This window comes from Saccoglossus kowalevskii, chromosome 16 (assembly GCF_978046115.1).
Source record: "Saccoglossus kowalevskii chromosome 16, keSacKowa6.1, whole genome shotgun sequence".
In the NCBI taxonomy this organism is placed as follows: domain Eukaryota; kingdom Metazoa; phylum Hemichordata; class Enteropneusta; family Harrimaniidae; genus Saccoglossus; species Saccoglossus kowalevskii.
The window spans coordinates 33,089,966-33,117,153 of record NC_140656.1 but is presented as its reverse complement, the minus strand read 5'-3'; the positions used below and the strand labels follow the sequence as shown (position 1 = coordinate 33,117,153).

Sequence of the window (27,188 nt, the reverse complement as noted above, 5' to 3'; positions counted from 1 at the left end):
GGCAGTTGCAGTGAAACGTATAGTCGTAGTATAAGTATTCACACGTTTCTAATCGATCCGAAGGTGCGACATCACTTAACCTTAGATTCATTTTTTTGGAAAAAACTGTCCTCGTCCATAAAAATAAAACGACTAGGTTTAAAGAGAAACGCCGACAACGTAAACCTGGCGCAACGTTTTTGAAAGAAATAGATTCCGGACCAGCCCATGATCACCGAGGCGGATTTCAGAAGAGAGAGAGACGTCCGGCAAGTGTTTCAAATCAGTTGACTTTTTTTGCGATCCTGGTTATCGTTTTATAGAGACCATTTAGTCCCTGTTAAGTAAAAGGTAGCAATAATTTTGACAGTGACACGAAAACGAAGCGTCGGACAAACAGGAAATTACACAGCCCTTACACACTGCTAACTGTTTTCATTTTCAAAGGCTAAAAGTTTCTGGTTTGGTGATTGGTGTTGAATGTTGAATTCACACCTCTGTTCTTTTTTACCTCCGTGCTTGCAGCTTGATCTGCGTAATAATTTATGAAATAAGAATCCGGGCTTGGTCAATGTATTTCACCAAATAAAGTTTTAATACGATGTTATAATTATGATAATCACGCCATGGATCACGCTAACTCGAATCCACTCTGAATTTATCTGTATGTGTGTCGATCTCGATTATTTTTGTTATCCAATTAAACGCCACTTTTAACGCAATTGCCCTCGTCATGACCCGAAGCGTTCACCTATTTCAACAAAATTTCAATTTATTTCCACGCGGCTGTCATTTATTTAGTAACTGTGATTTGTTGTTTTTTTAATTATTTTATAGTGATCACTATAGTCTAATGTTTAGAATGTCAAAATATGTTCTCTTTTATTTTAATTTTGAAAGTTTTACTCAGACGATTGATGAAATAAAACAGTGTAGTGACGTGCCTAGTAACCTGCTAAATAACGAGATAATTCCGACGTCAAATTCTATTTTGTCCAGCAACAGTGTACAAACGTGCGCCGGTGTCGGTGACGATCACGGTGACCAGCTACACCAGAACGGACATATTTCGCATCTAACTCAACCTCATGCAACAACAATTGATACTATGTGTTCATTATGGTCCATTCTTCCTCGACGAACAAGTACATAAGTGACAATATAGTCAAAGACGAGAAAACTGCAGAAGAAATTTGCCTTATTTACACGTATCGGCAATGCAAGCTGCCATGCGACTTCCCCTTCTGACGTCACAAGGGGAATTTATGTATGCAAATGAGAAGCTAATGAGGAGCTTCGTTTTAAAATACACAAAAATAAATTTAAAGTTGTCATAGACTGAGTTTAAAACACATTTTTTCACTTAAAAATAATAATTCATGCTTAGAAACATAAAAATTAATAATATTTATGTACCAATTGATAATTTTAGGCGTGAAAATAGCAGCCATTTCACAGGCACTTTAAAGTACATGTATATTATTTATAATTTCATAATTTAATTACTGTTCTGAATCTTCCTAATGAAATCCTCTCTGTTTCTTTTTGCAGTCAACATTACCGTGGTGGCCAAAAATCAACTTAATATACGATAGAATTTCTTCCGACCTTAGGAATTTATTTTCTGACACGATTAATAGAGTGAGCCAATCAAGTAGTCAGATGCCTTTAAGGCAGTCACAGTCATTGAAAGATAAAGTTGGTCTGAAATTTAAAGACAAGACACCGGAAGACACGCCCAGCTACCGTTATCTTCTGTTGTATATTGTCAAGCTTGTACATGCTGATCCGATGCTTATGTTATATGTGAGTTTAAAAGTACATGTTTGACAAAGATGTAATTTGCATCATCAGAATTGTGTCTTGAAGTGTTCAATTTGATTTGGGATAAGGTTTTAAACTGATAAAAAAAACTTGGTGGTAGTGGCAATAGAACAAGACAATAATTTGTAGACTGAATAGTTTTGAAGACATGGGGAAAAAAATCGCAAGACTTTTGGCAAATATGACAGTCATTGTTACCTATTGCTTTAAAATCCACTCGCAAAACTCTCAAATTTCACTTGTTCTGCTGTTTTCTCTATTTCAATATTTTCTAACCACACTGCGAGCTTTTCATGTACAAGGCTGTTTTTGGAAGTACTGTTGGGAATTATTTAAATTTTGTCTTTCTTCTATATATTGATAAGTGATTTTGTTTTCTCTGCAGTCTAATTGACTTCCCTCGCAGCCATCTTTGTTGGATTGTAGAAAAGTTTTGAGTTTGCACAACGAAGGTCACAAACCTAGTTTGCATATTTAGTCATTGATAGTGGTGATTACGTATTATGGCGCTTGTTTTAAGCCTGCCTAACAAGGGGATTAAAATTAAGGCCAGTTCTTCCCAGGTATTACTTAAGTGAGATTGGCTAAATACTTGGGTTCTTGTTTATACACAAAATTTAGTCAAACCCAAAATGTAGGTAAGCCTAACGCCTGCCTTATTTTCTAATGTGGAACCTTCATGTGAACTAATTTATTTTTTGTTGACTGCCATGTACGAAGCACACAATAGGAGTCTTTGCATTCAGTGTGCGTGTCTGTCCCTGTCCGTTCCACTGATATCTCAAGAAGCTTATGTTGGCTTTTGATTAAACTCTGGTTTTCAGTTGATTGAAATCATAGGACATAGGACAATGTCATAGGACAATGCACAGACCTGATAGATTTTAGGTTACTGTGAAATATTTTATTTTAGCTGCAATTCATTTTTGCTGAAAAGACTTTTTGGGTGCTTTTTTATAATCACTGATTTTTGATGAGTTGAATGTGAAATATAAAAAAAAAAGTATATTCGCTGGATTTTATTTTTACTGAACCATCCTTCCAGTGAAAATATATTCCAAGTGAAAATAAAGTAGTCTACAGTAATACAAAATGTATATGTGCATATTAATTACCTAATTTGCATAATTAGCCAATTTTCACACTGATATCTTAAGTACATGTACTTATTATTTCCTTTCATACTTTGTACATAAATGCTCTATGACATTGCGCAGACCTTATTAGTGTTACATAAAAATATGTGAATATAAATTACCTGATTTGCATAATAATCAGTCAGTTTTCAGCTTTTTCGTCAATATCTCAAGTACTTATTTTAATGAATTTTGGTTTGAATTAATTTTAATGTTTCTTCAATACTCTACCCAGGAGTTCTTTCTATGTTTTCCGTTGAGATTTAAATCCTGTGATTATTATTTCCTAATTCAATCTGGCAAATGACCTGTGCCTTTAAAGGTCTAATGTAAGGTATTGCGTATTGTCCAATCACTGCACAGAATTTGAATACTGCGTGTTGTATTAATCCCAGTGGGATTGTTTATTTCCATTGAAATGCAAACCATAAATGAGTCTGTAATGAGGAAATCATCAATCTCTGTTTTTGAACAAATTTATAATTACTCGTATAATATTTCATCATTCTTTTATGTTGTGTTTAGAATCCTGGTCGTGCTGGGCATGAAATTCAAAAGAACACACTGGAGCTAATCACAGGGTTGGTGAATTTAGCGTGTCAGTACAGTATAATGCCGGGTGTGGCACAAGAAGCAATGGTGGCATTGTTATGTCTTCACCAAGCTGATAATGTAGAGTTGTGGAATCCAGAAGCACCCATTGCTACATTCTGGGATGTCAGGTAAACAACAACAAATGGGAGTAGTTTTTTCAATGTAATGCTGGACCTCATTGATGGCTAATAAAGTTGTAGTAAAATACAAATTCATGGATTTGATTCTAGCTATGTGCATATAAACAGCACCTAGACAACTGGTAGTACTCATGTAAACAAAACCTAGACAGAAGTATCTGGCAAATACTTATAATATAAATTTTTGTGCAATTTTATGATTTCAGGGTTTAGCCATCGGGACTAAACTTCATCAAAGTCAATGTGATTTTCTTGAAACCATTTTCACAACTGCACAATTAACGATAGTTACTGCATAATTGAAGCATGGACAATATTTTACATCGTTTGTTCGTTGCAGTTCCCAAGTATTATTCTCCATCTCAGAAAAACTAATACACCATCAGATAGTAAATAGTACAGAAATGCTAAAGTGGTTGAAGGAGATACTCTCGCATCGGAACCGGTTTCTGAAAAAATACAAAGACCATCACACCATAGGCAGTAACATACCTATAGCAAGGCAGGCTCAGAACAAACTGGAAGTAAGTACTGTTGTCTTTGTACCAATCATAAAATCATTAAATCATCTCAGACACATTTTCTCAAAATTCAATTATTGTACTTTACTAGTTATTTTGGAGAATTTCAAGCAGGTGCTTAAATTATTTTTCTAATTTGAGAAAAGATTTTATATATTTTAGTTGAATCCAGTGTTTCTATACAATTGTTTCAGACCCTTTAATTTTGACCCTTTAATTGGAGTGACTGGCGTCAAAGGTAGATACTTTGCCACACCCTGTGTTTCAATACCTCGTGCTATCGTTTCTCATCCTACAGGTGGTGTTTTTTAATTATCTTTGGAGTTATGATATGGAAGCAGTTTTGACCGCTATGTCATGTTTTGGTTTGTTATGCGAGGAAGCGGAGATTCGATGTGGCGTGGACGATTTATCAACTTACCAAGTTGTTCCCAATTATACTATCTATAAAGAGATTGCCGCAGCCAGTAATATGGTGACTACGGGGAGACGAGCACTGCAGAATAAAATCTGGGCATTATTGCGTAGGATAGAACATTCCACTTCTGGCAATGTATTGGTGAGGAATTCATAGTTTATTTGTTTTCTTAGGGAGTTGTGTTTTATGACATCATCATAATAGTAGGGTGTTGTGTTTCATTACATAGTAGTTGATGTCTGTCTGAACCAAATTCTGTCTAAAATGAAAATATGTCTAATCCCTTCGCCATAGAATAAAAAAGACAAACAAACACATCAGTTACCAATGGTTTTCTCAGTTTATTTCTTCTTATTTTCAGTTTATTCAAGTTTCTTGGTACAACCCCATTCCTGTGATTATATTCCTCTCAGATTTGTTATACAATGAAATGATTATAAAAACTTATCTGAATTTGTACTCTGTAACAGAAATAAGTCAATGCATTGGTTTCAGTTATCGCAATGTTTGCATTTAGTTTTGCCATAATATGAATCAGAGTACCAAGCTAATATTGCTTCCACACACTAACTGATGGAATGTAATTACTTTAACCCTTGTGTTTGAGTGAAATATCTTTCTACGCGGCGAGCTAAATTGATGTGTCGACCACACAGCTGTACAATAACACTCCCACGTACAACCACCCCCGCATTTGTCCTCCCAGTGCCCTAAAAGCTGTTCAATTTTTCGTAACTAGGCTAATAATCATGCACACAAACACTGCTTTCACATCAAAGTAGTCAAAACATGTGTTAATATTTTTTCTTTGAGGGCTTTCCAGCTCACTCCTACCTATACCGATATTGAAACTAATGTCAGTTTGTTTCTAAGACTATTTTTAAACATCCTGTACGTCATTGTGAATACCCTGCTATTCATTTATTATCACGAACTGTTTTAACAAACATATTTGCTTTACTTACAAGTGCATGCATATACCAGAAATCTTACTTCAGATGTCTTAAAAACTTAACAACCATACCCCTCTTATCTCTTATAACATAGAATTTTGTTTTAAAAAAAAATTTTTGGTTTATTCATATAATTTAAATATGTTCAACATATGGACACAGTGGTGTCTTCTTAAAGTTTCTTCAAATCAAACTTTACACATCATAAGTTTTACTGAATGTCAAGTCTTGATTCAAGATAACAGGTTGCAGGTTCCAGCATGACTGCAATTACAATGAACGTGTCAATGATTTGATTTTCATTGAAATGAACAACTGGAAATAAAATTACAATCCCTCATACTGTGGTTTTCTTTAATTTAATTTTTCAACTGATTTGTCAAACAGCCAGGGATTTTTTTAAACAAGGGAACAGGGGCGCAGTGCCCTCATGCCATTGCAATGCGCCCCTTACCCTGGGGAGCAGATCCTCTGGCAACCATAAAATTCTGATTGACCAGGGATCACATGTGGCCACAGTCTTCAACTGTGACCTGTCTGATAGTAATTTCGGCCCCAAGGAAGCCATAGAATCCTCCATTTCAACTTAGAATTATCAAAAACTCCACACCCTGGTAGAGAGAAACCATATATACCCTACTTGGCGGCGCTGCTGAATTGCAGTGCTCCCTCTTGCAGTTTTTTTCTAGAAAAACCTCTGAAACAGCATTTCAATCACACAGAAAAAAGTATTTTCAGTGAATTTGATTCTGCTGATAGATAGTGAAAATATCAGAAATAAATTCCAATATTTGTTGTTCGACATTATAAAATGTATTGCCTTAAAATTCACCATTACATGCAGCACTCAGAAATGTTTTAAAACTGCAAAAATATATTTAGGTTAAATTAAACACTTTATCTCCATTATTTTATTTTACTCAGTAGCTAGTTGGTACATGTTACATGTTTAAGTTAGAGTTATATTTTACTTGCATTGAGGATAAAAACAACACATATGATATTTATGTCATCCCTGACTACTTGACACATTGTTCCAACCAGAGACACTGCATGCCTGGCATGCAATCCTGCTGCTGGGTGGACACCAACCAGAGACACTGCATGCCTGGCATGCAATCCTCCTGCTGGGTGGACACCAACCAGAGACACTGCATGCCTGGCATGCAATCCTCCTGCTGGGTGGACACCAACCAGAGACACTGCATGCCTGGCATGCAATCCTCCTGCTGGGTGGACACCAACCAGAGACACTGCATGCCTGGCATGCAATCCTCCTGCTGGGTGGACACCAACCAGAGACACTGCATGCCTGGCATGCAATCCTCCTGCTGGGTGGACACCAACCAGAGACACTGCATGTCTGGCATGCAATCCTCCTGCTGGGTGGACACCAACCAGAGACACTGCATGCCTGGCATGCAATCCTCCTGCTGGGTGGACACCAACCAGAGACACTGCATGCCTGGCATGCAATCCTCCTGCTGGGTGGACACCAACCAGAGACACTGCATGCCTGGCATGCAATCCTCCTGCTGGGTGGACACCAACCAGAGACACTGCATGCCAGGCATGCAATCCTCCTGCTGGGTGGACACCAACCAGAGACACTGCATGCCTGGCATGCAATCCTCCTGCTGGGTGGACACCAACCAGAGACACTGCATGCCTGGCATGCAATCCTCCTGCTGGGTGGACACCAACCAGAGACACTGCATGTCTGGCATGCAATCCTCCTGCTGGGTGGACACCAACCAGAGACACTGCATGCCAGGCATGCAATCCTCCTGCTGGGTGGACACCAACCAGAGACACTGCATGCCTGGCATGCAATCCTCCTGCTGGGTGGACACCAACCAGAGACACTGCATGTCTGGCATGCAATCCTCCTGCTGGGAGGACACCAACCAGAGACACTGCATGCCAGGCATGCAATCCTCCTGCTGGGTGGACACCAACCAGAGACACTGCATGTCTGGCATGCAATCCTCCTGCTGGGAGGACACCAACCAGAGACACTGCATGCCAGGCATGCAATCCTCCTGCTGGGTGGACACCAACCAGAGACACTGCATGCCTGGCATGCAATCCTCCTGCTGGGTGGACACCAACCAGAGACACTGCATGTCTGGCATGCAATCCTCCTGCTGGGTGGACACCAACCAGAGACACTGCATGCCTGGCATGCAATCCTCCTGCTGGGTGGACACCAACCAGAGACACTGCATGTCTGGCATGCAATCCTCCTGCTGGGTGGACACCAACCAGAGACACTGCATGCCTGGCATGCAATCCTCCTGCTGGGTGGACACCAACCAGAGACACTGCATGCCAGGCATGCAATCCTCCTGCTGGGTGGACACCAACCAGAGACACTGCATGCCTGGCATGCAATCCTCCTGCTGGGTGGACACCAACCAGAGACACTGCATGCCTGGCATGCAATCCTCCTGCTGGGTGGACACCAACCAGAGACACTGCATGCCTGGCATGCAATCCTCCTGCTGGGTGGACACCAACCAGAGACACTGCATGCCTGGCATGCAATCCTCCTGCTGGGTGGACACCAACCAGAGACACTGCATGCCTGGCATGCAATCCTCCTGCTGGGTGGACACCAACCAGAGACACTGCATGCCTGGCATGCAATCCTCCTGCTGGGTGGACACCAACCAGAGACACTGCATGCCTGGCATGCAATCCTCCTGCTGGGTGGACACCAACCAGAGACACTGCATGTCTGGCATGCAATCCTGCTGCTGGGAGGACACCAACCAGAGACACTGCATGCCTGGCATGCAATCCTCCTGCTGGGTGGACACCAACCAGAGACACTGCATGCCTGGCATGCAATCCTGCTGCTGGGTGGACACCAACCAGAGACACTGCATGTCTGACATGCAATCCTGCTGCTGGGAGGACACCAACCAGAGACACTGCATGCCTGGCATGCAATCCTCCTGCTGGGTGGACACCAACCAGAGACACTGCATGTCTGGCATGCAATCCTCCTGCTGGGTGGACACCAACCAGAGACACTGCATGCCTGGCATGCAATCCTCCTGCTGGGTGGACACCAACCAGAGACACTGCATGCCTGGCATGCAATCCTCCTGCTGGGAGGACACCAACCAGAGACACTGCATGCCTGGCATGCAATCCTCCTGCTGGGTGGACACCAACCAGAGACACTGCATGCCTGGCATGCAATCCTCCTGCTGGGTGGACACCAACCAGAGACACTGCATGTCTGACATGCAATCCTGCTGCTGGGAGGACACCAACCAGAGACACTGCATGCCTGGCATGCAATCCTCCTGCTGGGTGGACACCAACCAGAGACACTGCATGTCTGGCATGCAATCCTCCTGCTGGGTGGACACCAACCAGAGACACTGCATGTCTGGCATGCAATCCTCCTGCTGGGTGGACACCAACCAGAGACACTGCATGCCTGGCATGCAATCCTCCTGCTGGGTGGACACCAACCAGAGACACTGCATGCCTGGCATGCAATCCTCCTGCTGGGTGGACACCAACCAGAGACACTGCATGCCTGGCATGCAATCCTCCTGCTGGGTGGACAACAACCAGAGACACTGCATGCCTGGCATGCAATCCTCCTGCTGGGTGGACACCAACCAGAGACACTGCATGCCTGGCATGCAATCCTCCTGCTGGGTGGACACCAACCAGAGACACTGCATGCCTGGCATGCAATCCTCCTGCTGGGTGGACACCAACCAGAGACACTGCATGCCTGGCATGCAATCCTCCTGCTGGGTGGACACCAACCAGAGACACTGCATGCCTGGCATGCAATCCTCCTGCTGGGTGGACACCAACCAGAGACACTGCATGCCTGGCATGCAATCCTCCTGCTGGGTGGACACCAACCAGAGACACTGCATGCCAGGCATGCAATCCTGCTGCTGGGTGGACACCAACCAGAGACACTGCATGTCTGGCATGCAATCCTCCTGCTGGGTGGACACCAACCAGAGACACTGCATGTCTGGCATGCAATCCTCCTGCTGGGTGGACACCAACCAGAGACACTGCATGCCTGGCATGCAATCCTCCTGCTGGGAGGACACCAACCAGAGACACTGCATGCCTGGCATGCAATCCTCCTGCTGGGTGGACACCAACCAGAGACACTGCATGCCTGGCATGCAATCCTCCTGCTGGGAGGACACCAACCAGAGACACTGCATGCCTGGCATGCAATCCTGCTGCTGGGTGGACACCAACCAGAGACACTGCATGCCTGGCATGCAATCCTCCTGCTGGGTGGACACCAACCAGAGACACTGCATGCCTGGCATGCAATCCTCCTGCTGGGAGGACACCAACCAGAGACACTGCATGCCTGGCATGCAATCCTCCTGCTGGGTGGACACCAACCAGAGACACTGCATGCCTGGCATGCAATCCTCCTGCTGGGTGGACACCAACCAGAGACACTGCATGCCTGGCATGCAATCCTGCTGCTGGGTGGACACCAACCAGAGACACTGCATGCCTGGCATGCAATCCTCCTGCTGGGTGGACACCAACCAGAGACACTGCATGCCTGGCATGCAATCCTGCTGCTGGGTGGACACCAACCAGAGACACTGCATGTCTGGCATGCAATCCTCCTGCTGGGTGGACACCAACCAGAGACACTGCATGTCTGGCATGCAATCCTCCTGCTGGGTGGACACCAACCAGAGACACTGCATGCCTGGCATGCAATCCTCCTGCTGGGTGGACACCAACCAGAGACACTGCATGCCTGGCATGCAATCCTCCTGCTGGGAGGACACCAACCAGAGACACTGCATGCCTGGCATGCAATCCTCCTGCTGGGTGGACACCAACCAGAGACACTGCATGCCTGGCATGCAATCCTCCTGCTGGGTGGACACCAACCAGAGACACTGCATGCCTGGCATGCAATCCTCCTGCTGGGTGGACACCAACCAGAGACACTGCATGCCAGGCATGCAATCCTCCTGCTGGGTGGACACCAACCAGAGACACTGCATGTCTGGCATGCAATCCTCCTGCTGGGAGGACACCAACCAGAGACACTGCATGCCTGGCATGCAATCCTCCTGCTGGGTGGACACCAACCAGAGACACTGCATGCCTGGCATGCAATCCTCCTGCTGGGTGGACACCAACCAGAGACACTGCATGCCTGGCATGCAATCCTCCTGCTGGGAGGACACCAACCAGAGACACTGCATGCCTGGCATGCAATCCTCCTGCTGGGTGGACACCAACCAGAGACACTGCATGCCTGGCATGCAATCCTCCTGCTGGGTGGACACCAACCAGAGACACTGCATGCCAGGCATGCAATCCTCCTGCTGGGTGGACACCAACCAGAGACACTGCATGCCTGGCATGCAATCCTCCTGCTGGGTGGACACCAACCAGAGACACTGCATGCCTGGCATGCAATCCTCCTGCTGGGAGGACACCAACCAGAGACACTGCATGTCTGGCATGCAATCCTCCTGCTGGGTGGACACCAACCAGAGACACTGCATGCCTGGCATGCAATCCTCCTGCTGGGTGGACACCAACCAGAGACACTGCATGTCTGGCATGCAATCCTGCTGCTGGGTGGACACCAACCAGAGACACTGCATGCCTGGCATGCAATCCTCCTGCTGGGTGGACACCAACCAGAGACACTGCATGTCTGGCATGCAATCCTCCTGCTGGGAGGACACCAACCAGAGACACTGCATGCCTGGCATGCAATCCTCCTGCTGGGTGGACACCAACCAGAGACACTGCATGCCTGGCATGCAATCCTCCTGCTGGGTGGACACCAACCAGAGACACTGCATGCCTGGCATGCAATCCTCCTGCTGGGTGGACACCAACCAGAGACACTGCATGCCTGGCATGCAATCCTCCTGCTGGGAGGACACCAACCAGAGACACTGCATGCCAGGCATGCAATCCTCCTGCTGGGTGGACAAGTTAACTATTAAGCCATTAAAACACAGGTACATAAACCTTAGTAGATGGTTTGTGAGGATGCATTAATAAAAGTATATTTGTTTTTATTGTTGTGATACAGGCATGGGAAGAAACCCACAAACGATGGGAGAATGTAACCAAGCAGTTGACGAATTACCCTAAGTCTGGAAAACTTGAAGAGAGCCCATCATCGGAAAGTCTTAGGACCGTTGTTAGGGGGCGAAGACCATCATCTTTCAGTGTTGGTTTTCAGGATCACGAGTTAGATGTGAGTTATTTTTTATCAACTTTATCTTTACATTGTCACTTTGTTAAAATTTCTGTTTTCATTGTTATCACTATCTATGCTATGTTGATGGTTACATTGTAGCTTGTTTTTATTTCGTCATTGCTTTCACTGTTCACTCTGCCATTCCAGAAATACACAGATTTTGTTCAAAACTTTTATATTCTTTTTGTGTAAAGAATAATGCACTTGTGTTGTGTATTTGCTCACATGATTGACAGGCTTGAAGCCACAGGTCTGAGTGGAGGTTAAATATGTGAATGAATGCTTAACACAAGTGAATTATCAGACTTATCATACAACAACCACACCTAGAATTTTTTCTAGCCAATCATGTTGATCTGATTGTGTGGGTATAAATTTCATACACATGTTTCAGGTTATATTTCCATAGTTCACATACATTTACATTTTATAGATATCACAGATTGAAGACATTACACTGCATAATCACCTTATGAATATTGTAATAAAGCCTCATCTGCCATATGTCTTGAATGATTGTATTCACCTTATGAATATTGTAATAAAGCCTCATCTGCCATATGTCTTGAATGATTGTATTCACCTTATGAATATTGTAATAAAGCCTCATCTGCCATATGTCTTGAATGATTGTATTCACCTTATGAATATTGTAATAAAGCCTCATCTGCCATATGTCTTGAATGATTGTATTCACCTTATGAATATTGTAATAAAGCCTCATCTGCCATATGTCTTGAATGATTGTATTCACCTTATTTTGTAAAAATTTTACACATGAAGTATTTATACATACATACGTTAATCTTACAATGAAAAACAGACAGGGACTGTGTCATCTTATGACTTGTCGTCACACACATTTTATTAAATTGTTTATTTCAGGATCAGATTTGTGAGTGGCATAACATGACTGGTTTCCTCTGTGCACTTGGTGGTGTCTGTCTCCACAAAAAAAACTGTCAAAAGCAGACCTATCCTGTCTACCTCGGGCCAGTCATGGAAAGGAAGGGAAGTTTTATGTCAACAACGATGATGGATGATCCAAAACCTTGCCCAGTCAGTAACTTTATTGGCAGTTTACTCAAGTTGTTTGTTGTCACCAATGAGAAAGTTGGAACAGCGGTAAGTTGACTGGCCTGTATTGTCGTTTCTTGAGCCTAAAGTTTCTCTGAATATGGTTGTACAACTCACTGCAAGAGCTTTTTCCCAGAACAATTGGTAGATTTTGTATCTCTTAATCTCTTTCTGGGCTCAAAATTACAAATCTGATGGGCTACTAGTTTATAAAACTTGAAGTCCCATGGTAATTTTGGGTGATCCATTTGCTTTAATTGGTACTTAGAGACATGGTAAAAATATGAATACAAATAATATATTGTCATATTTTTGTAAGATATTTTTGAGAAACCTTGTTTATTTAGAAAAATGTATGCTTCTAAACAAAAGTGAATATAGTATATATTCCACAAACTAATATTGAAAAAACATGTCACAGGTTGAATGCAGTTTTGTTTTATGGTCAGGTGCTTAGGACAATATGTCATATACATGTAGAAATAGAAAAGTAGTTGTGGATGCTTGATTGGACATGGATACTAAGTCAGTCAAGTATGTTAGCACCAAAGGTTGTGGATGCTCGACAAAGTATCCATTGTAGTTTTAAATAACAGATCATATGTTTAATAATAATAATAATTGTTTGTTCATAACTTTTCAGATGAGATTCAATATAAAGGATCTTCTCGGTACTGAACTTAATCCAGCACTTTATCCGATATTATTTGATCAAATAAAGGAGTACATAGATAACTTTTTTGATAGCACAGGGCAGGTAAGTTTTGACCTTTGATCTGCTAAATCTTGTATATTAATATATTGCTGATTAATATGCTTTGCTGATTTCTGTATATTGCTGATTTCTGTGCATTGCTGATTTCTGTATATTGCTGATTTCTGTGCATTGCTGATTTCTGTGCATTGCTGATTTCTGTATATTGCTGATTTCTGTGCATTGCTGATTTCTGTGCATTGCTGATTTCTGTGCATTGCTGATTTCTGTGCATTGCTGATTTCTGTATATTGCTGATTTCTGTGCATTGCTGATTTCTGTGCATTGCTGATTTCTGTATATTGCTGATTTCTGTATATTGCTGATTTCTGTATACTGCTGATTTCTGTGCATTGCTAACTTATGTACATTGCTGGGGCCAAATATAATAAAACCATGCTCCCACAAAAAACTCATAAACACAAAATATGATTATTTGGTCTGATTTATGTACAATAACAATTAATGAAATGTATTTTGCTTATATAAATGTATATTATACACTGCATTGCTTCCATTCACCAACTTACACATTTGTTATCTTAACTGATTTCTGGTGATTTCCTCAATAGGTGATTGTAACAGAGTCAAATACAATGTTTATTGAAAATGTTATTTTGATGTTGAAAAAAGTTTCAGAAAATAAAACTGAAGAAGCAGCTGAACATTTTGGTATGGTCAGCATAGAAGCTTTGATGTTAGCTTTGGTCAGGTGAGAATACAAATTTCTGATATTATTATTAGCATATTAAGGGTATTTGTTACCTACAAACAGATACTCAGATTTCCATGATTTTTAATCTCCAAATGGACATTGTCCAAAAAACAGGGACTTATAATTACATCCCCTGTGTGTCAATGCATCCGTGTGAGTGTATGATTTTATTCAAACTTCACTACACATCATATCATACATATGTACATGTATTGGTGTTATGATCTAATTCAAGATGGCTGAATGGCGACAATTTCCGGGACAGGATCTTAGTCATGCATAGATATATTTCATTCAAACTTGGTATGTCTATTGAATGTAATGTCCTTCATGTCGACTTTGTCAAGCGGAGCTTATCATATGAGTGATTGTCCGTCGCCCGTGTCAATGTTTTACTTTTTCAACTTCTTCTTGAAAACTACAAGCCTGAATGCTTTGATACTTGGTGTATATGTACATGTACCTTGGCCTCTCTAAGATTTGTTCATTTCGTGATGATTTCTTCAATTCTCTAATTTTGAAGAATATTTTTGTCATTTTAGGTAAAAAGTTAATGATATTTTTGACTTGTTGTTAAAAACCGCAAGTCTGATTGATTTGATATTATAAATAAAGGTACTACAGGTGAACCTCTCAGATTTGATCATTTCATGATGATATCTTCAATTCTTCAATTGAAATTTGCATTACTTACAGCAGAGCTATCTCAGCCAAGCAGCTGCTTGTTCAGATCTAAATGGAAATAGCTGACTGGCAGCCATTTTATTTTAATGCTGTCTCCGTGCCATATCTCTGACATGCCTTAAAACTTTACACATACATCACACATAAGCGCATTGTATCTGTTTCATGCTGAAATTCAAGATGGTCGAATGGCAGCCATTTTAGTTCTAAAAATTCATCAAAATTAAGCATTTCTACTGTTCCCGAACTAGAACATATTTCATTTATATTTGGTACATACATGATACATGATGAACTTTTGAGACTTACTATTTTTTCATCAGATCAGATTCAACTGTTCCAGAGCAGTATCTCTGATACTGTATGTCTTCACTGATCTCATTCAATACAAGTACACAAACATTTGCAAAAATATACTATATATATAGTTTGTCACATGAGTGTCAGCATAATAGATTATAAAAACATAAATGTCTTGACAATTGACGCTTTTTCAGGGACTTGAACAAATATTGCTGACTGGTAACATTTTTTTTTTTATTGGTTCCATGACATTTGTGTTGTGATTGATTCAACTGACTGATTTTATGTAAAAACATTGAATCATCATTTTTGGACATGTCCAGAGTGGTTTCTTGGAGATTACCGGGCCAATTTATGTGTATTAACTTGATATACCCAGTACTTTAAATACAGTAAACATTTACATAGACATGCACATCAAGTTGCTTTACTTTCACTTGTGATCTGTTTTTCTTTGCTATGTCTTATGTTGAGCACATAAAGACAATGTTGAAAACATTTGATGAGGATTTTGTCATTTTCAATGAAATGTCACACTATGGTTTTATTTTGTTTTTCACAAAAACTCGCATAAAAACACATGGTTACAAAACTACTTTTCACATAAAAATATAGCTATTATATTAGATTTAACGCAATCATAACTGTGACCTTATCTTTATATTTCTTTCTTCAGAAATGTACGGCATTTGGATTCCAGTGTCAGTAGTTTACACGCTATACAGATTAAAAAGAACTTGTGTCAGCTGGTTAAAACTGTAAGTGTGTCTGCAAATATTAAAATATTCATTTCAAACTTGCAAAGTATTTATTTTTAGTCCCTGTTCTGACATAGTCCAAAAACAAGGACTACTGATTGACCTCTGTGATGTTTGCATACATAGACATGCCTGGACCGATTAAATTCAGACTTCACACATATTACATACATAATATTATACATATGCACATCATTCAATTTGTGCTGAAAAATCATCAAAATCAAGCATTCCGGAACCGGGTCTCGGCCGTTTACCAATGAATTTTGTTCAAACTTGGTACATACATTGGACATCATAGGCCCTTGATGCACGTCATTTTGTTTTTTAGATCGGTTTCAAAATAGCTGACTGGTGGCCATTTTGTTTTAATGAATGCAGTTCCAGGGCCATATCTCTAACATGCTTTGACTAATTATGTTCAAATTTTATATATTCATTGTATATTATGTTATAGATATATAGATGTATTCAAAATAGTCGATTTTGTTTTAATTAATGCTGTTAGTACTCGTTTGACGATCAGATACAAGATGTCAATCATTTTATTGTAAACAAATCATCGTCATATTCCTGACATATATTACTATATTACTATAAACAAAACTATATATCTCAAATTTGATAACTAACGGGGACTGTGCCATGCATGGCTTGTTAATCTGATTCTTCATTTTTTTCCCTTTTTTATCCCAGATGATGGGTCGAAGAGATGATTTGTGTTTTCGCCAAGAGATGAAATTCCGAAACAAACTAGTTGAGTATTTGACTGACTGGATCCTGGGAACGTCCAATCAGATGTCCGCAGATGATGTAAGGTCAATGACAAGGTACACAATGCCCAATAAGAAATCAGTTGAAATTGAAACATTGAACATTACTATCACATGTTTTCATCCAGAAAACAAAAAAAGTAAAATCACCACCTAACCAAATTAAAACAAAAATTACCACAAATAATTTTTGGGGACTTGGCCTAGCTACTATCAATCAATTTAATTTGTATAATATTCAAAAGAATGAATAATATAACATAGTAATTGGACAATGAATTTGTCTGTAATATGTTGGCAGATAACATATGGTTTATGCTTACATTAGGGAACTAGATCTTGCCAGTATGGAGGCTGTTGTATCGTTGTTAGAAGGGCTACCATTACAACCAGAAGAAGGAGATGGAGGAGATATCATGGAGGAAAAGTCTCAACTTTTTCTCAAGTAAGTTCACCACTTTATTTACTGAAAACTCTGTAGGTTAACCTTCAAAACTGGAACCCCCTAGGTTAACCTTCAAAACTAAAAGCCTTCAGGTTAACCTTCAAAACTGAAACCCTTCAGGTTAACCTTCAAAACAAAAAACCTCCTAGGTTAACCTTCAAAACTGAACCTTCAAAACTGAAACCCCCTAGGTTAACCTTCAAAACTAAAAGCCTTCAGGTTAACCTTCAAAACTGAAACCCCCTAGGTTAACCTTCAAAACTAAAAACCTCCTAGGTTAACCTTCAAAACTGAAACCCCCTAGGTTAACCTTCAAAACTAAAAGCCTTCAGGTTAACCTTCAAAACTGAAACCCCCTAGGTTAACCTTCAAAACAAAACAAAAATATATTAGGTCAAATTCTGCAGGGTTTTCAGACACCATGCTTCTTAGACATTCTAGATCAGCCGTCCTCCCAGTGTTCTTACTAATCAAGGTGACATTGTCCACTTACAATTTTGAAGTGTTTTCTTGTGGTGCTAAATAGTGTAAACATTTTGTTTTTAATTATTGTTTTTCACTTACATGTACAACTCAGCTGGATTCGTAAAAGTAATGCTGCAGAAACTGAAAAAAAATTAGGAAAGTAGCGGAATTGTTGCACTTCCTAATGAAAGCATGTAACTGCAATGCTGCACATGTTCCGATTCAAGTTTCATCAAATGTATTGTTTTCTTATTTCCTGCCTTGCTAATAAAATCCTGCTAAGCCCAGGGGTTTCACAAATGCATTTAATAGCGGGCCATCATCCTGTAACAACAGGCCAAAAAAAAATAAAAAGGCTCTCTGCAGTGCGAAGTGTTGCAGCGAGACCAGCATAGGTGGTCGGAGGGGGGAGAGATCAGAAAAAAGACGGCCGATGATGGCTTGTAGCTGACCATTTGGCTGTTGGCCGGCTATTAATGAAACCTCTGTAAACCCAAGTAACGTACACTGATACTAGTTGAGAAAGGACGCTCATTTCAGACATGAACATAGCGATGAAGGCGACTCAATTTGCAGTAATTTGAATAATAAATAGATATACTATCATATTATTTACGTATTTATCATTATTGACAGGTATTTTACATTGTTTATGAATTTGCTGAATGACTGCAGTGAATGTGAAGATGATAAACAAGGAGAAGGTAGAAAGCGAAGTAATACAAACAGTCTTACATCATTACGAAATTGTACGGTGCAGGCAATGTCTAATCTACTCAGTGCTAATATCGATAGTGGACTAATGCATTCCATTGGTATGTTATGTACAATTCTTGTGTTTTTCTTAGGTCTGGTAAATGTTACCATAGTTTCTCAAACTTGTTACCTGAATTCCAACATTTAATGTATTGTGCTATGTACACTAATTATTACTATACTATCCCAATTGTGTTATGCACGTGTGCATTAGCAAGAACCGGTCATTCGACCCACTGATGGTAGTTTGCTGCTGTTGTATTTAAATATATGATATGTTTTCCTGTTTAAAATTGTGAGCAACATTGTGACAAAACCTCATGAGCTAGTGTTGATCACTGAGCAACATCAGTAGCAGACAGTCATACTGTATGATGTCACAGTGCGATGGCCTATAAAGTGAATATCTGGATCCCGTTGGTGTTCAGTTTAGCCAGATTTCACTGTTAAAGGCATTGTGTTTTGTCAGGTTTGGGATACCACAAAGATCTGCAGACGAGAGCAACGTTCATGGAGGTGCTGACAAAGATTCTTCAACAGGGTACAGAGTTTGATACTTTAGCCGAGACAGTTCTTAATGATAGATTTGAGAGATTGGTTGAATTGGTGACCATGATGGGAGATAGGGGAGAGTTGCCTATAGCTATGGCGCTAGCGAGTGTGGTGCCGTCGTCACAAATGGTGAGTTGACGTGTTAATGAATAAGCATGTATTATCACCATAGTTATATATTTCACATGCTTATCACTATCACAATGTAATATGGTAATAAAGTAATTGAAATTGTGACTATTTAAGACATATTTTCTGTAATAGGCCCTATGCCTAACCCCTAACACCCTGGTACTTTCTGTCATAAAGGTCACACATCCTGGTACTTTCTGTCATAAAGGTCACACATCCTGGTACTTCCTTGAGGTATTGTTTTTGTGTAACAGGAATAATTAATGACAACTGCTCGCATTTTGAGGAAAATAATTAAGATTTTGATGGACATGTTAGTCTGAAACACAGACAACCCTAAAAAATATGTACAATAAGAAACATTCTTTTTAAATTTAAATTCACTGGTTTGTGAAAGAAACTAAACATTATACATAATTTTACTGTTAAATTTGTATATTCAGTGGGTTATAATTTATAGTTTTAAACAATAACAAAAATAAAAGCCAACTAATAATGAAGTCCAATACAGCACCATCTTAGAGTGAATCTTCATCCCATTCATCACTCTGCTTTCTGAATGGGTCCCATGCAACAAGTACAATGAGTCACAAAATACAATACTTAAATACTGCGTAATGACAGGAGATTTAATATTAGCCATGACAGTTTCTATCTGAATTCAGACTAATCAAATCTGATGTTGTTTTCTTCTATTTTAGGATGAACTAGCCAGGGTATTTGTAACATTGTTTGATGCTAAACATCTACTCTATCAACTACTTTGGAACATGTTTTCAAAAGAGGTATGTATATTACATAACTAGCATGTACTGTAAAAACCCTCAAATAAGAGCCACTTTGTAACACTTTCATTTCTGGGTGGTGCTTATTTGAGGTAACATGTTGACAACTTTGTAGCCAGTGGCTCTTAAACCAGGGTCATCAAACTTTTTCATTGTGAAATAGGGAAGGGGATAGGCAAACACACACACAACCAAAACAGACAAGTAATTATTAATGATGTATCATTGCAATTAATTTATTCTGTAAAAATACTGTTATGGGAATAACAAATGTCAAATAAATACGACGATTCGAAGTTTCATCGATAATGTGTAGCGATGCCTGAAGTCACGTTTTACTGACAATGCGTAGCAATGCCTGAAGTCGGATTTGGTAGCACTTTCAGTGTCTGACCCTACACTCGAATCACTTGTACTTCCGTTGTACAATTGTTTACCAAGTTTGGTACGGCAAACTTTTTTCTTGAAAACTGGGAATAACTTGGGTGGCTGTGGCTGGTGTGGTGGTTGATTTGGTGACGATATAAAATAGTTTCTGATACAATTGATCTGACCAGCAGCGACAGGAGAAGACATACTTGCAAAGCAAGCATGGAACGAATGAAGAAAATGATGCCCAATCACTTGTATTTATGACAAAAACAATAAATAAAAACACGTTTTTCTATAGATTTTTACAGCTTGGGTACTTGGGCATTGTTTTAATTGCGCTAGACGTCTGACAGTACAGCTTTGGTTTATATTTCCTGTTTCATAATCAAGCCAGCTTATAATGATATGTTAATGATATTCACGTACTTCACAGTCCACGCAAACAGGGTCAAACTATAGCCCCACCCCTATATAACCAAATACGAAACGATACCGAGAAAGTAACAATTACATGTATTAAAAATAAATTTCCTGTGACCAATCGGAGAGACGAAATCATTCACGAAAGCCCAGGCCTGTTACAAGGCATTTTCTGATTGGTACAAGTTCAGATTATTTTCAATTCTCACAAATAGCTAATTTAAATATTTGGGTCAGGCGGGTTACGTAGACTTCACTTTGCTGTAAGACAAGTTGATCACGCAAGTTTGTGGAACTAATCCATTCGACTTCAATTTTGATTATTTTCAGCAAGAGAGTCCTCTCCAAACTAATGCCAGTTATTTTGTTACTTCCCTGAAGAGTTTGTCTCGAATCACCCCAAAACGAACGTCTCAAATGAAATGCATAAAATAACCCAAAATCACGATCAGCGAGAGTGGGCTGCGTAATCATTACATTCTCACAGTCGGAGCTACGTCACGATCCCTCAAACGTTGCCAGGACCGGATTAACACCTCTGTTTTCCCCCACGCTAAGGAAAAAATCATTTGTTTTCTGCTGACTTCCTGTTCCGGTCCGTCTGTGAGAATGTATTTTCGATACCTCCGATTTTCCGATTAAGGCGTTCTAAAATCGTGACGTGACAATGAATATCTCAACGTGTCCTTCAGTGTTTCGGCGAAAAACATACTAGTAGTTACTACTGAATAGTTTGTGAATTGGTTGATTGTGTGTCAGAAATATAAAATGGACAAGTTGACAGTCACATTCACGCTCTCAGTGCATTTCTTTCGTCTATCATTCTTCCGTTCTCAATTACACCATAGACCTTAGAAAACAGGTCTATGATTACACAGGACATCAGGCAAGTTTTGGGGATAATCTTTATTTGTCTCACACCTTCTGTTCTGGGGCAATAAACAATGCAGGGTGGAAGTGAGGCACGACAAGCTCGGTGTCCGCCTGATTGTAAACAACCGGGCGACTGGCGCTTATTTCAGGGTTCTTATTGACAAAACCACTCAACTCTTGGTGGCTCTTAATGGAGGGTCAAATGTAACAAATTTTCACTGAGTGGCTCTTAATTGAGAGTGGCGCTTATTTGCGGGTTTTTACGGTAGTCAGCTTGAGCATGAACCATATTTAGACTGATTGTTGGATGTCGTCACATAGTCAGGTGACTGGAAAAACTAGCATGTGATCAGAAAAATAGCATGTGATCAGAAAAAATAGCATGTGATCAGAAAAATTAGCATGTGATCAGAAAAACTAGCATGTGATCAGAAAAAATAGCATGTGATCAGAATAATTAGCATGTGTACAGAAAAATTAGCATGTGATCAGCTTGAACATGTACCATAATTAGACTGATTGTTGGATGTCACACATAGTCAGTTGGCTGGAAAAACTAGCATGTGATCAGAAAAACTAGCATGTGATCAGAAAAACTAGCATGTGATCAGAAAAACTAGCATGTGATCAGCTTTAACATTACCATATTTAGACTGGTTGTTTGATGTTGTCACATAGGTTATATAAAACTCATGTATTAATGCATCTATCTTTAGTGTGTTGTGAAATAAATGATGAAGAGATTTCAAGGCATTGATATATTTGTGAAATGCTATTGTTATCTGAAGATTTTTCATAAAAACAAAATTATAAATACATGTGCCTATTGAGGGCACTGGTCATATATTTAAATACAAAGATGTAGAATCTATGTTTAAAAGTGCTCTTTAATATATGATATGAAATTATCAGCTGTCCTGATCATTAAAGTTTGGCTATACATTATGCATTCTATTTCTTGTTTGTTTATTTATTTATTTATTTATTTATTTATTTATTTATTTATTTATTTATTTATTTATTTATTTATTTATTTATTTATTTATTTATTTATTTATTTATTTATTTATTTATTTATTTATTTATTTATTTATTTATTTATTTATTTATTTATTTATTTATTTATTTATTTATTTATTTATTTATTTATTTATTTATTTATTTATTTATTTATTTATCTGTTTTGTAGAATCTGTGTACAACAGTTTTCTTTTGTACTTGTTATTCTCATCGTCTTACAATATACAATGTATGTTTGTTAAAGGTGGAAGTTGCAGACTGCATGCAGACGTTGTTTCGGGGTAACAGTTTAGCCAGTAAAATCATGGCATTCTGTTTTAAAGTTTATGGTTCCAGTTATTTACACACACTGTTGGAACCTTTGGTTAAAGAAATGCTGACTCCTGAACGACAAAATATCAGCTATGAAGTGGACCCCACTCGGTAAGTTTTGTCAAGATAATCTTATATTGGGTTTGCAATTTTGCAGATTTGGAGTTTTAAAAATGTCATTTTACATTGCTGGTAGTTGTTCATGAGATGCGTCACATGAAATGTCAACCCCTTACCCTGGGTGAGTGTACCATAGACTCAATGCGAAGGCTAACAACACTGACTGAGATTCATTAGCTGAATGACTTTAGGGAATCTTTGTTAATATCTGCTGGTGTTTTTGACAAGGATAGCATATTGTCAAAATGATGAGAAGATGACTGTCGCATAGCTCTGTAACTTATAGTAATCTTTGAATATTGGTATCAGCAACAAATCTGCTCATAAAAAAAGTTAGCAGAGACAACAGTGACATTTGATGTCAGGAACTGTTGCTTTTCTTTGTTTTCAATTAAGTCACCCTATGTTACTAGATATTGCAGGTGATTAGTGATATTTCTTTTACAAACTTATGTTGTAATTTACTTTTAAATGCCAACATTTCACTTATTTTTAAGAGTCTTTTGACTCCCGTGTGCGAAGCACAAAAGGGAGTCTTTGCAGTTACCCTGTCTGTATGTCTGTATTTATTTATTTATTTATTTATTTATTTATTTATTTATTTATTTATTTATTTATTTATTTATTTATTTATTTATTTATTTATTTATTTATTTATGTATGTATGTCACTTTTTTTGTTCCACCGTTATCTCAAAAACCACTAATCAAATTTTGGTGAAACTTGGTACATAGATACTCTGGGATAATGCGCAGAGTTGATTAGGTTTTGGTAAAAATCTATGAATATTAATTACCTAATTTGCATGATAATTAGCTGATTTTTAGCTGTTCCAAGACTGTTCCACTGATATCTGAAGAACCACTCATTGGATTTTGATGAAATTTGGCACATGGATGCTCTGAACTAGTGCGCAGATTTGATTAGTTTTGGGTAAAAATCTATGAATATTAATTACCTAATTTGCATGATAATTAACTGATTTTAAGCTGTTCTATGACTGTTCCACTGATTTTTGAAGAACCACTCATTGGATTTCAATGACACTTGGCACATGGATGCTCTGAACTAATGCGCAGATTTGATTAGTTTTAGGTAAAAATCTGTTAATATTATTAATTACCTAATTTACATAATGATTAATCAATTTTCGGCTTTTCCACTGATATCTCAAGTACTAATCATAACATTTCAATAAAACTTGGGACACTGCACATACCTGATAGTTTTTAGGGTAATATCAGTACATATTAATTACCTAATTTGCATAATTAATTAATTTTTAGCTTTTGATATTTCGAGTAGTAATGATCACGTTTCAATGAAACTTGGTACATAGTTACTTGAGGACTGTGCAGAGACCTAATTAGTTTTTGGGTAAATATTTGTGCATATTAATCACCTTATTAGCATAATTAGTTAATTTTCAGCTTTTCACCTGATATCTCAAGTACTAATCATCACATTTCAATGAGACTTGCGACATAGATATTCTAGGACTATGCAGAGACCTGATTAATTTTGGGATAAATAATTGTGCCTATTAATTACCTAATTTGCATAACTAGTTAATTTTTTGCTGTTCTATGATGTCTAAAAACCACTCATTGGATTTCAATGAAACTTTTAAAGAGTACCCATCACATTTCAATGAACCTAAGACTATGCACCATATTAGTTTTTGGTAAATATTTATGCTTCTTAATCACCTAATTAACATAATTAATTAATACTGATATCTCAAATATTGATCATCACATTTGAATAAAGCTTGGTACATAAATGCTCTATTACAATAGACAGTCTGATTAATTTTGGGTTAAAATCTGTTCATATTAATTCTCTAATTAGTATAATAATTAATATTTTTTTGGTTCTAATCACATTTCAATGAAACTTGGTACATTGTGCAGACCTTATTAGTTTTACACTTAAATCTGTTCATATTAGTTACCTTATTTGCATAATTAGTTTTCAGCTATTCCATCAATATCTCAAGTATAAGTAATTTTGAATTAATTTTTAATGTGTCTCCAAAACTCTCAGCACACAGGAGTTCTTTCTAAGCGTTCTTTGATCTATCATTTCTTTGTTAATTGTTGTCCACATGAACCTGCCCTAAATTTTGTTTACAGGTTTATGAAAGGTGACAAAGTTTGCGGAATTAATGTCATAAACAAAATCATCAATCATGTGACATTGAATTTGAATATAAATTAGCTTGAATTATTTTATATCTGTTTTCTAGATTGGAACCCGGTGAAGTAATAGAAGAAAATAGAAGCAATCTGATGACCTTGACAAAAAGATTCTTCACCGCTATAATATCTTCCGCTGATGAGTAAGTTTGAATTTTTAACGCGAATGCTGAACTTTATTCTCTGTAAGAATAGTGTAGACCTGAAGAAAAAACAAACAATCACACTTCCCACAATTGCACTTTAATAATAATTTTTCTAATGTTTCTCATTATTTGATTATTTGCATAAATTGTTTTTTTTTTTAGTTTCACTAACTTCTATTGTAAGATCATTAGCACTAAAAATAATGTAATAATGATAATAAAGGAAAAAAGAAAAGGAATTTCAAAATTGGCAACTTGCATGACCCCCCAATTTAAGTGCATGAATTTTTTGTATTTTTCATTCAAAATAGGAATATTCTTCTCCAGTTGAACAAACGAAGTACTCTATTGGAGAATTATAATAGGTAACAAAAATACATTTTTACCTTGCCTTAGATTGGGAGAAAGGTTTATGAGGTAAAAATGTCTGTAGTCAATTCAATTGTAAGCTGTCATCCTCTGTAACTCAAAGCAATGATGAATCTTATTAAATTTTGAGATGTTGTCAACTGCTTTGAAGTCATTGACATTAGCTTGTTAAGGTATGGGTGACAAAATCATTGGTTAACAAATTATAAAAATACAGGGTTTTTTTTACCCCTTTTAATTTTTTGAGAGTCAAAAGTAATATTTTTGACTTGTTCTCCAATTTTGCCATTTGTGTGTCATTAGAAGTTTTTTTTTTTTTTTGGCCCAAACTGTTCCAAACAATTATCATCTATTGTGCCATCTTATTCATTTATCGGTACACTTTCTATATCTATAAAAGAAGGCAAAGTTAGAATTGTTCCACTATGTTTAAAATTTAAAACAAAGCCAGGTAGTCAAAGATTTTAGAAGGTCTTGCTTATATGTTTTGTTTCATTTTAGATTCCCACCTCAGTTACGAAGTGTATGCCATTGTCTGTACCAGGTAGTAAGTCAGAGATTTCCCCAGCATAGCATCGGTGCTGTTGGTAGTGCTGTCTTTTTACGATTCATCAATCCAGCTTTAGGTGAGTGTATTTTTTCCTACCATCTTACCTAGTCTATAAACCCCTAGTTAAAAGAGATGTACAGATGTATTCAAAATGGCCGACCATGCTGTTTCAATATCTCAATATCATACAATATTGTACTTGTTTAATTATCAGATACAAGATGACTGAAAGTCAACTATTTTAATAATCAATCATAATCAAGACTCGCTTCTGGATACATATCACTGTTTATGTTGCAACTATATTACTATAAACAAAACTATACATCCATAATTTCATAACCAACGGGGACAGTGCCGTGCACGGCCTGTTAATTAATAACTTAATCCATCTGGATAGCAATCTAAAGGTAACTCTTACCAAAACCTGTAAGGAGACCCCTTAACCTAGGAAAAAATGTATCAAATGTTACATTTGGGGACCACCTAGGTGAGACAAAACTTCTGCATGCTCTGGTCTTAAGTTACTCGTATCAATACGCACACACCGTAAATATTCTAATTAAGAACATTTCAGTCTTTCCTGGTGACTAAATTACAGTCTAATTTAGGTTTAGTTGACACCTATTCAAGAATACAATGTTTTATTTTGACTAGCATAAATGGAAGAACTGGGTATCATAAATTAGCTGTTACATGTACATTGTATTACCTCTTTAATCCTCAGTTTATCTAGTAATAATTAAATATTTCCTGTTCACGTCAATGCAAACAGATTGCATTCAATG

General features: G+C 38.3%; 1 protein-coding gene across 3 annotated transcripts in view; it reads left to right on the top strand.

Annotated features, from left to right (window-relative positions):
- Positions 1 to 27,188, top strand: part of LOC100372317 (neurofibromin-like) — an 87,464-nt gene that overhangs the window by 12,942 nt on the left and 47,334 nt on the right. For 2 of the 3 annotated variants that reach the window (XM_085491393.1, XM_085491394.1), the window contains exons 1-18: positions 1,553 to 1,785; positions 3,465 to 3,661; positions 4,014 to 4,197; positions 4,493 to 4,753; positions 11,651 to 11,818; positions 12,707 to 12,946; positions 13,542 to 13,655; positions 14,225 to 14,364; positions 16,031 to 16,112; positions 16,809 to 16,942; positions 17,214 to 17,330; positions 18,432 to 18,610; positions 19,021 to 19,232; positions 19,937 to 20,020; positions 22,950 to 23,128; positions 25,386 to 25,478; positions 25,793 to 25,846; positions 26,352 to 26,476. In XM_085491393.1, the coding sequence (XP_085347519.1) occupies positions 1,642 to 1,785; positions 3,465 to 3,661; positions 4,014 to 4,197; positions 4,493 to 4,753; positions 11,651 to 11,818; positions 12,707 to 12,946; positions 13,542 to 13,655; positions 14,225 to 14,364; positions 16,031 to 16,112; positions 16,809 to 16,942; positions 17,214 to 17,330; positions 18,432 to 18,610; positions 19,021 to 19,232; positions 19,937 to 20,020; positions 22,950 to 23,128; positions 25,386 to 25,478; positions 25,793 to 25,846; positions 26,352 to 26,476 (2,707 nt within the window). In that variant the 5' untranslated portion in view covers positions 1,553 to 1,641. Of the gene's footprint in view, positions 1 to 1,530; positions 1,786 to 3,464; positions 3,662 to 4,013; positions 4,198 to 4,492; positions 4,754 to 11,650; positions 11,819 to 12,706; positions 12,947 to 13,541; positions 13,656 to 14,224; positions 14,365 to 16,030; positions 16,113 to 16,808; positions 16,943 to 17,213; positions 17,331 to 18,431; positions 18,611 to 19,020; positions 19,233 to 19,936; positions 20,021 to 22,949; positions 23,129 to 25,385; positions 25,479 to 25,792; positions 25,847 to 26,351; positions 26,477 to 27,188 lie in introns of those variants that run through there. The other variant, XM_085491395.1, reaches the window with a different exon arrangement.